At 32.2% G+C, this 15,774-nt stretch overlaps 1 protein-coding gene across 7 annotated transcripts in view; it reads left to right on the top strand.

Annotated features, from left to right (window-relative positions):
* The window catches only part of Hrb27c (Heterogeneous nuclear ribonucleoprotein at 27C), a 58,233-nt gene that overhangs the window by 21,654 nt on the left and 20,805 nt on the right, over nucleotides 1–15,774 (top strand). Inside the window, exon 8 of one of the 7 annotated variants that reach the window (XM_083044310.1) lies at nucleotides 14,546–15,701. The exons of 1 other annotated variant lie outside the window; for it this stretch is intronic. In XM_083044310.1, coding sequence (XP_082900436.1) covers nucleotides 14,546–14,610 — 65 coding nt within the window. In that variant the 3' untranslated portion in view covers nucleotides 14,611–15,701. 5 more of the 7 variants (XM_083044309.1, XM_083044307.1, XM_083044315.1 and 2 more) reach the window with 5 other exon arrangements.

The raw sequence follows: 15,774 nt of genomic DNA, 5'->3' as shown, positions 1-15,774 counted from the left end.
AAGCCAGTCTCTAAGTCACTTGGGACCCGAAAAGAAACACTTTCTTGTTTAAGTACTAGTTAATTAATTAATAGTAACTCTTAGAGGTATCACAGGGCCGAGTGGGAGTATCACGTGTAACACAATATTCGATTCCGTTTGAATGAATAAATAATTAAGTCTGGCACACACGCGCGTTTACTTACGTAACACACATTGCCAGGACGTAACAATAGATCGATGTAAAGCATAAACTAGTTGTAATTCTACTAATTGACGAAAGAACTGACTGCGCGACGAGGGTTTCATATAATTAATGGATTTATATTTAATTAGACTTTGGTTACATATGCATATATATATATATATATATATACATATATACTATATATGAACTTATATTCGAAGATAGAGATATGATACGTGTAAATTTTATTCTACGATACATAGAATATGTCAAAAATGCGCGATGATAGATCGAATAATGCATTTCACAGCTTAATAAGAGAGAGGATAAACGAAAATTTGTGTGAATCAATAATTTATCTTTCGTATAGAACGTTATGGTTAACGTTAGCTGGTACATTCAATCTGTAATTAGATCGCTATGGGAACTTAATTAAGGAACTACTACTAATGGCTAATTAAATGACCAATCGCGATCATATGTGTGCGAACAAGAGTTCTATATTACCGTACAATGGTTGGCAACTCTTTAAATCTTTAATAATATCAATATATTTTAATAATAATGTATGACGTTTCTCTAAAATAAATTTTATACACACAATACATATTTATTCTAATGTTATTATATAAAATGTTTTTCCAAATTTTTGTTTTATTTAATGTTACAGATAAACACACTTTAGGTACACACATTTGAGCCAATTTTTTCAGGAATTGTTGATCCCAAACTTCGAAATTGCAGATGAACTTTTATGGCAAAAGGTATCATAAAGTTTTTGTCAGAGATGTAGCAAATCTGTGCGTTAAATATAATTTCTTATACGTATAAGATCTAAGCGAGCCCAAAATGTCGATGTTGATGCGTAAACAATTTTTTCTTTTTTTTTTTTTAAATTTAAATCAGATCATTGGGATGTTTCAATCATTTATTTTAGATTTTTTAGTGTCCTAAATGTTATAAAATGTTTTCAATTATTTGAATATAATTTTGTATTGTTTATGCACATTTTGATTCGTATTGGTCTTGTTTGCATTGACGTTGCTTTTAAATCAATGAGCTATAAATTTGTAATGCAAGTGTTTTCAAATATTTTATTTCTATTTTTTATGAATAAATTGACTTATATTTATAAATGTGTGTATTTAATTACTTTTTAGTTTTAATTCGTAGTTGTAAAGTTTATAACAGTGTTGCCAACCATTCATCTAGCTCGCTAATATGTCGAACCTTTTGCATTTAAACGAAAAATTCTTTACACTTGTGATTCGGACGCGACGCAAATGTGACATACGAAAAATCGAAATACACACATACATCGTCTTCGTAGACGCTTTTAAGGTGGCGCATATATGTACGGGAAGATTTATATACAAGCAACGCTTGGAGAACTTTACTGATTAGGATATCGCGTTTTCTCCTATTATTGATGGGATCGTACACATCATTTATTAAGCAAACAATGGCGGATACATTAAGCCGAACTACACTGACAATGAGTATATAAATAGTATTTACGAATCTGTATGCGCATGTAACTAATTAGATAACTGTTCGTATTTTAACGTAATATTTAATGTTTGATGTTTTCATTCATCACACACGCATTACTATACGCGTGTACGTTAACATAGAGAAATAATCACAGTGGAGATAACTGTGTGTTATATCGATTGACCCAGCGAGCCTAGGGTCGGTTGGTGGTTGGAACGCATTTTCGGATATCGTGTATAGTGCGCCTTGCGTTCGCTTCTTTTTGCTTGTCAAAATTTGGTTTGTCAAAATTTTTCTCATCCGAGAAGCAGCTTGAAAAATTCGTCAAATAGGAGAATAGTTGGCAGTCGATATCAAAACGGTTCGCATTGCAATCTTGGGGTTTAATTATCCACTACGGTGTAACAATTATTTTGAATTGCGAGATAGAAAGATTTATACAGTTTGCTCATTCCAGAATTTCGGTTTCGTCGAAACGGAAGAAGAAACTAGATTCCGATCGCTCGTAAAGCCGAAATTACTATTAGCTCTTAATTTTTCCGTTTAATACAGAGCAGATACGCTATAGAGTTATTTAGTTTAACGCATTATTTCGCCGAGTAAAATACGTCCAACGACCACTGCCCTTCGTGGAGACACAAGAGCGGTGGCCCTTTCCGTGTCTGGTGCTTCTTTTTTGATCAGGACTAACCAGGAGGGTCATCGCGAAGCATAATATGACAAGTAGTCAGCGTATTTTATCGAGCTGAATAAGAGAAAAATCATTAATAACAATCGCGCGCGTTTGCTGTTTCTCCTCGCGAGTCGTGTGCTCGTGCGCTTCAACTCGATTTGGAAATATTGCCGTGACACTTAGGCTTAGGATAAAAAAAGCGGAAAAACAAAACCTTATTAAAAGATAAAAGAAGTGTCAAAGAGAGTACTGCTACAATTATCACTAATTAACTATTAACTATTAACGCGTTAGTATCACTTAAAATGAGAGGACGGAAGGATAAGAGAGAGATAAATAAAGAAAACTGTACTGATGTTATTAATTTCTATTTGTAATTAATTAATTAATTAATTGTCATCAGCCATGGCTTTACTATTTGCTTAATAAAATACTATATTGACAGCTTCTCGAGGCTACGGAATAATGAGGCGCGTGTGACGGAGTGAGGGGTAGCTTAGATTTAATAAAGTGGGCGTGTTTAAAACGTAACTAGGATCGATCAATGGGAGTGAGAAATTAATTGGTATCGTTATACGCTGTAAGAATTATGTGCAGCCGAATGTTGTGTGGGTATACCGTGTGAAACGAGTTGGGTGCGATAAAGATTTGGATTCGGTTAGGTAGATAAATAGACGTATCTGGAATAAGACTGGGAATTAATTAAATCACATCCTCGGAGTAATTAATTAGGGAAGCTGGCTGTAAGGTCATAAACGACTGTTCGCGTTTATTGTTATTAATAGTTAATGGGCTATCTCTATAATGTCTTACGGTCTAGTTTACTCGATAAATGGACAAAAAAAAGTTGTTTAAATAAACTCGTTACCTCCGCCTAAGGATGATAGCTGTTACGAAAAAGCAATCGTAAGGTTAACTGGGTAAGGCCGAAATCATGTTAAAATAATAACGAGGATAGAAAGTACACACCGAAAGTGCTACACACACATCTCTTTTTTTCGGACGATATGTAACGCGAAATAATTACGGAGAGAGAGAGAGAGAGAGAGAGAGAGAGAGAGAGAGAGAGAGAGAGAGAGAGAGAGGATAAATGTGAAAAAAATTTCTCTTTTTCCTCAATCAACGATTGATCAATTAATTATTTTCTTCGAGTGCGGTTCTCGACATTGCATCACGTTGCGATTGATGACGACTTTAAATATTTAGCTATAGTAATGTTGAAACAACTAATTTTTTTTTAATTTTGCAAGCACACTTAAAGCAAATACTAAAAATAAATTGCTCTAGCTACGCGTGAAACAAAGTTAACCGCTTATTTTTATTCTCTCACACCGATACGAACATTATTTCGATATTCGCATGGGCTCTTTTTGAAATCGTGTCTTAAAATCGACGACGTTAGACAGACGTCGCGATCAGGGGTGACAGAAGAAGACAGATGGGATGAAAGATGAATGAATGTGGAAACTTGGGCGAGACGTCATAGGAGTAAATCGATATAATTATTGATTAAGGGATAAGTTGTGTACAAATGTATTATAAATTAACGATTATATATCTCAGAGTACCTTAACGCAGAAAGGAAAAAAAATAATTAATGAAACTCACTTGACTCGTTTTAATTATCATAAACACAATATTATATATATAGAGACCCATCGTCCCGCTTCTTTCGACAGCGCGGGCGAGGGAGAGTACGGCGCATAGGGTCAATAATTAAGGGTATCGATTATTATCTAATTAATTAATTAAACTTGTAACTTTCGAAATAAGGCCGTTGTAGACAAGTATTAAAATAGGAAAAGTGAAATATTTTTAATGAAACAACAAATGCCAACCATTGTGTTCTCGTGAGAATCATAATTATTCTGTAATTCTTAAGTAAAACAAAAAAGGAAAGCGTATCTAAGTCGTTGATTATATAAGTCGTTGTAATTTAATTCTTTTGTTAGAGAGCAAGATGACGGGAGAAAGTAAAGTGGGATATATGATAAATCACAGGCAGAACGAAACGCGCGAATGAAATGAATAGTCGTGCGTGTGAAACAAAAGAATGTTACCGAGTGATTGACGAGATTTTAACGATTATGAATTGATAAGTGCGATGATTGAGTGACTGATGATGTGCGAAGGATTGGAAGAATCGAATAAATTTTTTTTTTTTTAACGAGTCTTTGATATAAAAATTTATTAAAAAATTAATAAATAAAATTATTTATGAGATTTAATTAATTGATATTGTATCATTATCAACTCTTGTTTTATTATTTTTATTAAAATAAAAAATCGGATCAATATTTTCATCGATTCAAATCTTTTCACGTAAAAAAAAAAAAAAAAAAAAAAAAAAAACTGAAAATTGTAATTACAAGTTTGTAATTCCATCATGTCGATTATTTGAGATTTTGATAATGAGGATAATGGATAATTTAAGAAAGAGTATATAATTAAAAAAAGACGTATAAATCCAATTTCTCGAACAGAAAAGTCGGTATGGAAGAATCATTATTGAGAAAAAGAAGGAGCAAAAGGGCTGTATGATTGCATGAATGATTACGAGATGACGAGTCAGCATGAACGTAAATATTCGACGTTAACAACCAAACGACAGACACATTTATATATATACACACTGAGAGAGACGCTCACACGTACATACTTTCTAGTAATACAGGAGCATAGATTGTACGGTGTACAAGTGGCGCGTGAAATCACGCGCGTCAAATCAGGTTTAAGGTTTGCCAAATCTTACTAAGTAAAAACCACGCGAAACAGAGTAAAGTTTATTAAGCTGCATTACGTATAGTATGTAGGAAGTATTTGCATTAAAGGAAAAAAAAAAAAAAACATAGCTAAAAACCGTTAGTGCTTATTAAAACGAAGATGTGATGAAGAGTGCCGGCGCAATATTTCCAAATCGACGCCCCTCGAACCTGCCGTTCGTCGGAAGGAATATCACCTTCCAATCTCGAACGAAAGAGAAAAGAAAATTGCGATCACAAATCAAACAGAAAAACAGATCCTCGATCATTATTGCATTTCTCTCGCGATCGTGTCTTTGTGTATCTATTTTTCTTTTCGCCACATATCTTTTTGTCGACAAATGCAACATATTTCGTAGGTTCGTAGAGGGCATGTGCGTGACGGTAGTCGTCAAGAGAGGGACAAGGAACGGTCGTTAAATCGAACTCGACTGTGTCAGGACATTAGCATCCTGTGTGTAGGCAAGAACACTACGAGAGCGAGAGAATGGAGGAAGAGATAGAGGTGGATTGGTGTAATTAAAAAGTAATTAACGATCGTTATCTAATTTTAGCGATGTTATCTCTGACTCGATGTATGAGGGAGAGACCGGCGGAGGATTGATGTGGACGAACGACAAATGAAGGGAGTTCTTAGAGTACACAGAATTTTAATTAATTTTAAAAATATTTCTGCAAAATCCTCATATACGCCATCGTATTCAGAGTGATATAGATATTGTAGACATATGAGCGGTAAAAATATCGAGCGCGAGTGACTTAAATGGGACGGTAGTGGAAAGAATATGTTACGTGATATAATAATAAAATCGCAGAGTAAAATAAAAACGAGTTATTAAGTGAGTCGCGCGTATCAAAATATACATAGATCAGACACGAGCAGGAATTTGAAGCGTCGAGAGGGATGTGCAGAAATGTCGATGTCAGTATGAAACAGGTACTTGAAAAAGTAGATCACATTGATGATTGATATAGATTAGATTCGGGTTAGGGATAAAAGGATCGATGGGTGCATTTGGAAGAGTTGAAGATGGAATGATTAGGCGAAAAAGTGTGAATCAAAGATTGGAACACGTACTCGAGGGAAAGGTGTGCGAGAAAAACATGTGCATTCGTCTCTTTTTACAATCACGGCGAATCTTTGATGTAGTTTCGATAGAGGGGTATCAATCAGGTCGATATAATCGTTAAAGGTGATAGGGTGATTTCAGAGCAGGAGAAGATGTCGACTCGTTCCGCTGATTTCCTCTCGTTGTTCCCTTTTGTTTTTCACACATGCCGACATACGCTTGCCGAGGAAAGTTAAGAAACAAGTAAATTTACTCACGAATTGTTTAATATTTTTATCCATATTTTATCCATCTGCAATTGATTGTATCAAGTATAAGAAATATATTTATTTTACGCGATACGTATATATTTCTTATATCAATTAATTGCATACACGTAATTGAGTAAATAACACATAACAATTCATGAGCAACTTGTTTTTTAATTTTTTTTTCGGTAAATAAGTACAAACAACCACACATATACACATACATACCACGTTTCATACATAGATCGACAAATACATGTTTTTATCACACGCTATACATCATACGAGTACGTCATACACCATAAGCTCTTACTTCCTCCTCCCACTCTCGACGACACATAAAATAACAGTACTATTATGATAGTTACTGTATACTACTTATTATTACCGCTATTACTATTACGACTATTACAATTACTACTTATATTATTATTATTATGATTATTATTACTGCTATTATTATTATTATTATTATTCTTCATTGAATACACACACACATATATAAATATATATATATATATTAATATACTTAATGGTGTTTCTAGTGGATTAATTGATTAATTGATACTTAAGATATATTAATAATATTAATATAATGATATATAATATTATATATATATATAAATCTATATACATATATATATAATGATATAATGATGATAAGTTGATATGCTGATTATTATGATATAATATAGAGAAAAGAATGGATCATTATTCGTAAAAATACACTCTGGTATAGATTATGAGGAATGATTAAATAGAAAATGATATTGATGAAAAAAAAAAGAGTTTTATCAATCGCATATTATCAATCGAATTAATTTCGATCCCTTCACTTAAATTAGATCGTATCTTACGTAATTACTTATAATTTATTATTTTCCTATCATGCGCTTGAAAGACTTAAAACACTGCACAGCATAAATATTTTTATTCTCAGTGGCGATTATATCATATATTAGAATATATTTAGAAGTTATATTATCGCGGGATGTTGTGTGTGAGTGCCAGTGCGCGATTAGATCGAGTAAATCTTCTTTCTTAGGCATCTTTTTTTTTTTTTTTTTTTCATAAGAAACATATTATTAATGTGCGAATGACAGCAAGCATGAGAGAGCGCGGGAGAAAAGAGATTACATGAGTTTGCTTAGAATCTTGATTGCAATCATGATGCACCTGTCCGCCGATCAATTTCGTCGATCGCCCCGAATCGGTGCGGTCGGCATCGATATGCGAGGTGACCTTCTACTTTCTTTTTGCCGCTTCTGTTTTGCAATTACCTCATGCATTGCGATTTCCACTGTGCATACGTGATCGTGCGCGCAAACGAAAAATGTCACCCTCAATCTTGTGCGGAGGATATCTCATTAAGAAAGTGATATCTCCATAATAAGAATTTAAATTTGACATGAATTTTTTAGCACGTGCTTTTTAAATTGAAAAAAATTTCTGCATTCATACTGCGGCAATTTTCGTATGCACGGTGTTTCTATCATTAACGAGAACAAAATTATAGAGGTGGTCCACTGTTAAAAAAATGTTGAAATTGAACGAATTTTTGGGGGGGATTTTTTTGTTGATTCAGAACGTATCCGAAACGGTGGAGAGAAGTTTTAAATTGGTGCAGTGTTTTATGCGCGTCCCACTATATCCCGCCATGTTCTTTCGAATCTGAGACGTGCAATTTTATAGTGAGAATAGCTCTTATATTGTAAATATAATTATAATCTATCTTAACGATGAGATTTCTTTCGCGTTTTTTAAATTGCAACGATGTCTTTCGTATTTTTTTTTAAATTGCAGAAAGTCTCAATTTCGAGTTGGCTTGGTATTGACATGTGTATGTCAGTACTTTTATATTTATGTGTGTTTAAAGATAATTAATTTACATACAGGAAAGTTACAGTTACGTAATTGAAATAAGTTTTTAGTTTTTTAACTCCGTAATATAAAAATGTTTGTATCATTTTAATCTTTAGTGCTGACATGACTATAAATCGAAGCTTAATCTCTAAGTATATCGTAAAACTTAACCCATTAACCGGGCAGGCAATTAAAACATTTATCTGACGTCCGTAATTTTAATATATGTGTAATTTTCATACATTAGAATAATATAGTTTCATATATTAGTATATAGATATAATCTATACGTATATATAGATGTAGATATACGTATGTAAATTACCGTCTCAAGGCCGTTTAACAGTGAATCGATATCAAAATGGCACGAAGATAATTTCAGTTGAATAAAATCACAATAAATTTTTCGATAATACGATGTATGTATTATCTAAAAATTTATAATCCATACGAGTTATTTAATACAATGACACAATCTGTATATTATATCGTGTGTGGTGCTTTTAAATTACCTTCGCGTCATAATATACTTAATCGATAAATAATATATAATTATATTTAAACAATAATTTTAGATAAGACTTAGATTAATAACGAATATATAATATATATATATACATAGTATAGTGTAAATGTTATGCAAACAAAAACTCGGTTAAAGGGTTAAATTAGGAGCTTCGAGAGACCGTGTTCAGCTACTTGGAGTAAGACCGTTCTCAAAGAGAAAAACGAATCTTTCTCTCTCTCCTTTAATTCCTTTTTTCTCATCTCGTACTACCCTTGACTGTTGCGAATCTTACTCGGTGCTCCTCGAGAGAAAGTGGCACTCGAGAGAGAAAAGATGAAACGAGCTTTAACGATCTCTCCTTCCTTTTTCTCCCGCAGACGCCCTCCCGATCCCTAAATTCAAAAACGTCGAAACCGGAAGTCCGACCTTCGTACCTAATGGAGACGCAGCCCCGGGTCCCCAACGATTCTCCTTGACCCAACACACGAATTACCATCCCTATAGACGCTAAAAAACACCGATGTCCAAACGGCCGAGAGAAACGCAGAAACGAGAGAAATAAGTTTCATAAGTGCGCGAATGGACGCGAGAAAGAGAAAAAGAGAGTGATAGAGAGCGAGAGAATGGATGCAAATAACGCTTGTAACTTCCGGCCGGAATCTCTACACGGGTATTACATATATGATTATATATTACCATTTGTTAATTTTATAAAACGGTGACTTTTTTGAGCTCGTTTCCAGCAATCGAGATTAGCGCGCAGTAAGATTACTAAATAAGGATTATTAAATTAGTCTAGAATGAATGCGCTCGCGCGCGGTTTATATAGTAAGATTAGCTAAGCCACCGTCTAATGTTAGCTGTACGATTTCATTATTAAGCTAACATTAAATTTTATCATTTAACCTTTAGAGTGTAGTAGCTTTTTGTATTAAGTCCTAAAATATGTCTCACTTTTTTATGGATATACATGTGTTAGCTTTAATCGTGATAATGTCTCTATAAATTGTCTTAAGGAATTAACAGTTAAAAATAATTAAAAAGTATAATATAAGTAATTAAAAAAGATAAAAACATAAGATATATCCATTTAACGCTCTTCAATTGCAAATATTATAAGTTAGCAAATTTACGACTAATATATCGTGAACATATTTATTTCGATATTTGACGAAAGAAATATAGAAAACTCGGCTTATCACATAATTATTTTTATTACTCGATGTATCAGTATATATATATATATAATATAATTTAAATTTTTAATTCTTCTGTCAGAAATAGATAGAATATCATGAACACACAAATTATTATCAATTGAATAAGTTATTAAATAAGATATTTTGATTGCTCTCACATCATTTAATTAATTTGAGAAAGTAACGTTCTTTCGATTCAATGATCTTTAATCGATAGATACTTTTGTAGACGCGAAGATGTCGTCTTTAATACAGGTGGAATTGAGTTGGAAAGCGTTAAAAGGAGATCGATAAATCGTCGACGTGATGGTGCTCCGGTTTTGTGTCTGCGCCCCACTCTGAACGGATGTAAGGTCAGTGCGACCCCGTTGACCCGCTTTTCGGGCGTCCCTTTTTTGCAAATTAATCACGAACTCGCGCGACTCGAAATTCGTTCGCATGTCCTATGAGTCAACCGCTGTGCACACTCGGATCTCTCGAACCCGGCAAGAAGATGTATGTAAAACTTCTTTCGAGATTTTCTAGATCGGTGAGATTAGTCTGTTTGCTCTCGAATTTAAATTAATCCTCGCAAAATTCTGTCTATCCCACCTATCCATCCATTCATCCATCCATCCTGTGACCCGGATCGTTTCACGAGATACATATCCTATACATAATATACTACCACGACTATATTTTTAGCCTGCTACCCTCTGATTTCACTTTAATTTTTAATTCGTTCCGGATAAATACGCTTTGATGATTTTCTGCCTTTTTTTTTGTTCTGTGTTCTCTTGTTCTGCTTTCTTTTACTTTTCTTTTTTTTTTTTTGACGCGGATATGATTGTAGAAGAGTGATTTTAGAGTATATTCCACTATATACATTTTTTTTAAGTATTTATAAATACAAGAAATATATCTAATGAAAGGAAGGGAATACGTTAATCTTTTTTTGTTTGCACATTTTTTATGTATTTATTATCTTTTCTTACGTTACTTTTGTTTCGAACGAATAATTTCTGGCATTAGAAAAAATCTATTATGAAAATTGAAATTCGTAAATTTGGGGCATTCAATTTATAAAATATGGTTTTTGTATATTTAAATTTTTTTAAACGTAGTTTTTTTCTCATTTTAATTCCGAAAGAACACATAGAAAATATATATTTCATCTAACTTATTTATATCGTGGATCATACTTTTTACCCACAAGTAAAGGGGAGCGAGCTAATTAAGAGTCAAGCGCGGTGAACGATGCGCAAATTATTCTTTTTTATTAAGTATTATTGTATGTTTCGATTCCAATTTTGGTTACATCATCAATCATCAGTAACTGTCAAATATAGACAAAAATAAATCTTATAAAGCATGGATTATGGTCTATTTCAAAATTATTGCATATACAAATATATACATTACGGAATATATATTAAACTTTGCTAATGTGAAAGATACATATAATAAAAATAGATTGAATCGTGCATGTCTCTATCTGTGAATCTCAATAATTGTCACATTGGAAACAAGCGTATTGAGTCGCTTCCCTCCAACTATTAAGGAAGAGATTACATTTTGTTGGTTTTGATTAGTTATGTGGGAGACATTGTATAAAATGTTTAAACTGTTAGGGTTTGAGTTTATAATCTATGCTTTATAAGATTTATTTTTATTTGTATTTGACAGTTGCTGAGATTACGGTCCGAAATTAGGACCGAAACGTAAACGTACAATAAATAATACTTGATAGGAAAGAATAATTTGCGTACCGTTTACCGTGCTTGGCTCTTAATTAGCTCGCTTCTCTCTACTTGTGGATATTCAGTATCAGAGCCTTCTACTTCAATTTTTATACTTTTTCATTGTTTGTTGAGTTATCAATTTTACTTTATTCCATCTTTTAAAATTTTTTTAGTAATATTGACTTTTAAATTTTCCGAATTTTTAGAATTGTCTTTATAATTACAATATGCTGTTATTGATAAAAAAAACATGCATTTATATCAAATGATAAATTGTCTCAAATATCCATTATCTATTAGATTTTGAATTTGCGGAAGCCTTTCAGGGCGATTCTTCTGGTTGCTTTTTCCATTCTCTTCTCTAAATCGATTTTGCTTTTCTGCAAATTCTATTCTTTAATTTTAACTCTTTGCAGTTCTATATATATCACATTAAGAATATTATTATATCTTATCTAAGCATCTCCGATAATCTCGTAATAAACGATACTTCTAATAATCTCAAATTAATATGGAAATCGTAAACTAATCACTTAAACTAATTGTAAAAAATATTTAAGTACAATACAATATATATATATATATGTATGTATAATTGTGTGTGTGTGTGTGTATGTGTGTGTATATTGTATACTTAAATATTTTTTACAATTAGTTTGTGATTAGTTTACGATTTCCATATTAATTTGAGATTTTTGGGAGTATCGTTTATTACAAGATTATCGCAGATGCTTATATATATATTAATTTTTTATTAATATGTAAATTTATATATCAATTTTGTGTTGACTAACGTAAATCCGCGAAGAATTTAAATGCGCAACACAATACATGAAAATATATTTATTATAATTCATTTGTTTTTAATTATCTATGTATTAATTTGGATTGCATAGAGTTAAGCTTCCTCCATTTTCCATATTCAATCATCAGATCACCCAATGAAGATCAGTCTTTTGAGTTATTCTAAAATAACACGCGCCACTTCTGGTACCACCTACTCCGGTTACGTCCTCTCGCCACGTCCTGGCACGTAGTACTATGTTCTTTTGTGCGATTCTATACAGGATACGGATCTTCGAGCGTTCCTGCTGCACCAGGAACAACGGACAACAACTACACCGGTGGCCCCCAAAGGGGTTACACAGGATCATCGTCCAGTACCAACAACAATTATCATCCTTATCGTCGCTAGGAGGAATAAGACAAAATCAACAAAATAGGCTGCTGTTCGAAATCTCTCATCTTTTCTTATTAGTCATATTCATATACGTTTGCATATAACTAACTATACTTGTTACAATAAATAATTTATATTTAATAATAGAACTCATCTAATTTTTTTTCTATGAATTTTTCAGTGGACTCAGGTCTATGTTGGAAGATTCGTGGAAAAAAGATTGGTGTCCGATTATTCGAACGAATTACGCGTACAATCGATGAAGATCAAAGATGCGACATTATTTGAGTTTATTCGATTTTGACGAAGCAGTATATGTTTGACAGGGAGAAAAAAGAGAGATAGAGAAAAATTGCGGAACTTGCAATTGCGAACTAACGGAAAATAAATAGAGAAAGTTTGCGGATAAAAAACCACAAAGTTACTCCATCTATTTTCCATTTGACGATTATTGTGAAAAAAAATATTTAAAAAATTGTATCAAGTAAATTTAAAATCTAATATAATATTTCATTGATTGGTGCCACTCACGGGGAAATACATGCGATACTTTATGCATACAGCGAGCATTATTTCTATTGAAGTTGAAATCACCTTTCCACGCTGAATTCTTCTTTAGATCTCACGTAAAACTCCGTACGTATCATACAATTCTTTGAATAAAATCTCCATAATAATCTTAATAATGTGTATTGTTTTTTTAATAAAGTTTGGATACTACAATATTTCTATCGAGGCTAATTTCTAAATTCTAATTTTATTATATATAATTATATAGTAATAAAATAATATACCTATAAAATTTGAAAATATTGAAAAGTACAATTAAAAATTATTATATAATGTAAATATTACATATATATATATATATGTATTATTATTACAAATATAGTAACGATAACTTTTCTACAAAAAGTTAAAAAATTTTTTCAATACCATACTATTTAAATTTTAGACGTTTACTGCATGTATCTTAAGTGTTTCGTGAAAAGTTATCAATGATTAATTACTAATAAATAATTTTTAAATTACACAAAAAGATTACAGCGTTTGATTTATTGATTATTTTTTTTTATTTTAATATGCGCGCACATTTTTCTGCATGTTTGAATTAAGTAACTGACATATCCGTGAACTAGAGACATTTGATTTCTATGGACACAAGCGAAGCAATCTAAGCGATGGTTTTGCGAATGCACGTTGACGTTTGGTGCATGATATGATCCCAGATGCGATCCAAGTTGAATGTACATAAGTTAGCGCTATATTGCGAGAGCAGAAATGTCGATTAGCATAAGGAACAGTAAGCTAATTCATCCTTAGTCGAACCGTGTTGCATAGCAATAAGGAATCAAATCGATTGGACAGATGACAAATTTTATTGGCAGTCACGTTACAAAAAAGACACGACAACGATAACACAGAAATAGTTTTTTATTTATAATTCAAGGGTTTGTTTGATTTACTTTTAGCATTAATTGTAGCGATCTATATTGTCTTAAGTTTCTTATAAATCTTTTTACTTTCGTTTGATTTGCGCGAGATCAAATTGATTTCACCTTTCGTGTTTCTACGTTTCTTGTCGATTATAATTGTCGCGACGACAGCATTAAAATATAGAAGCTAATATTTTTTTTTTTTTTTTTTTATTTCTGTCGTAGGAAGTTTATTTCCTAGACGTCCTGTTCATTTTACTGACTGGACGAGGCTTATGGACTTGAGGTAAAAAAAATTTAAAGACGCGAGAGACGTTTAACATAGAGCAAAGATGTGCCCCGATCTCGATATCTTTTTTCCTTTTCTTCTCTTGCGATTCGACTTGCTTTAAAATCTCGGCATCCGATATAAGAAAATATTTAGATTTTTTTATTATAATTAAAATTATATTTACATGTGAGAAAAAAGTTATCACACATTGTCGCTTATTAACGAGAATGCAGTAATGCATTGATTCACAAAAATGTTATAGAATTATTTATTTATTTATAATTAATAGACATTTTCAAATAGACATTTAAACATAACAGAAAAACGGAGAAAGAATAGATCTTTGCATTTCAATTTTTGAAATCTTATTTTAAACTTGTCGAGCCGAGAGAGATGATCGGAATAATTCTTCATACAGAGTGAGTAAAAGATATAATTATTTAAATGCAAAACATAAAAATATATTTGAATTTGCGTTTGTTAATCTTTCATCGTCACTTTGAGAGTTTTTTGAAAAAAAGAGTCATGACAAATGAAACGAATACGGGCAATCTTGTAAAAAGATAGATAAGATTAAAAAACGCCAAACGTATTTAATAAAATTGCGATAGCGATAAGGGATAAGTGTAGTGGTTAGATACGGAAATATATTTATATGCATGTACGGCTGTATCTTATGTTAAAATTGGAAATGTAAATCCCCCGCATATATGTCAGATATGCATCTAAGATGCGCATTGATTTATATTTTGAGATGCACCTGCGTTCTGGCAAACGTATTTTCGCGATAAATTTTTAAATTTCTTTCAAAAAATTCTGAGGAGAATTGCAACAACGAAAGCAGAGCTGATCAACACGTACGATCGTGTAATATTTGTAATGATAATATTATTGATTAAGATTACAGTTAAGAAATTATATAGAGTTACCCGTCGCGGTATGATTGCTGTTGAGGGCACCATCTCAATTTTTATCCTCGCCGCTGATATGCTATATTATTGTTCATAATATTTTGTTACTGCGAACCAAAAAGCCAGCGACACATGCATTCTTTTATAGCATAGAGATAATTAATATTCCGTACGGATTAATAAACGTTCACATTTTTAATAGGAACATTTAGCGGAGTTATTAATTTTATTCACATTATCTTGTCATATTTTATTCTTTCTGATCTTGATCC

The sequence above is a fragment of the Prenolepis imparis genome, unplaced genomic scaffold (genome assembly GCF_030444845.1).
Source record: "Prenolepis imparis isolate NDT839.2.m4 unplaced genomic scaffold, iyPreImpa1.0 SCAF_8, whole genome shotgun sequence".
Taxonomy (NCBI): domain Eukaryota; kingdom Metazoa; phylum Arthropoda; class Insecta; order Hymenoptera; family Formicidae; genus Prenolepis; species Prenolepis imparis.
The sequence above is the reverse complement of the archived record's forward strand: the minus strand, read 5'-3'. Positions and strand labels throughout refer to the sequence as shown.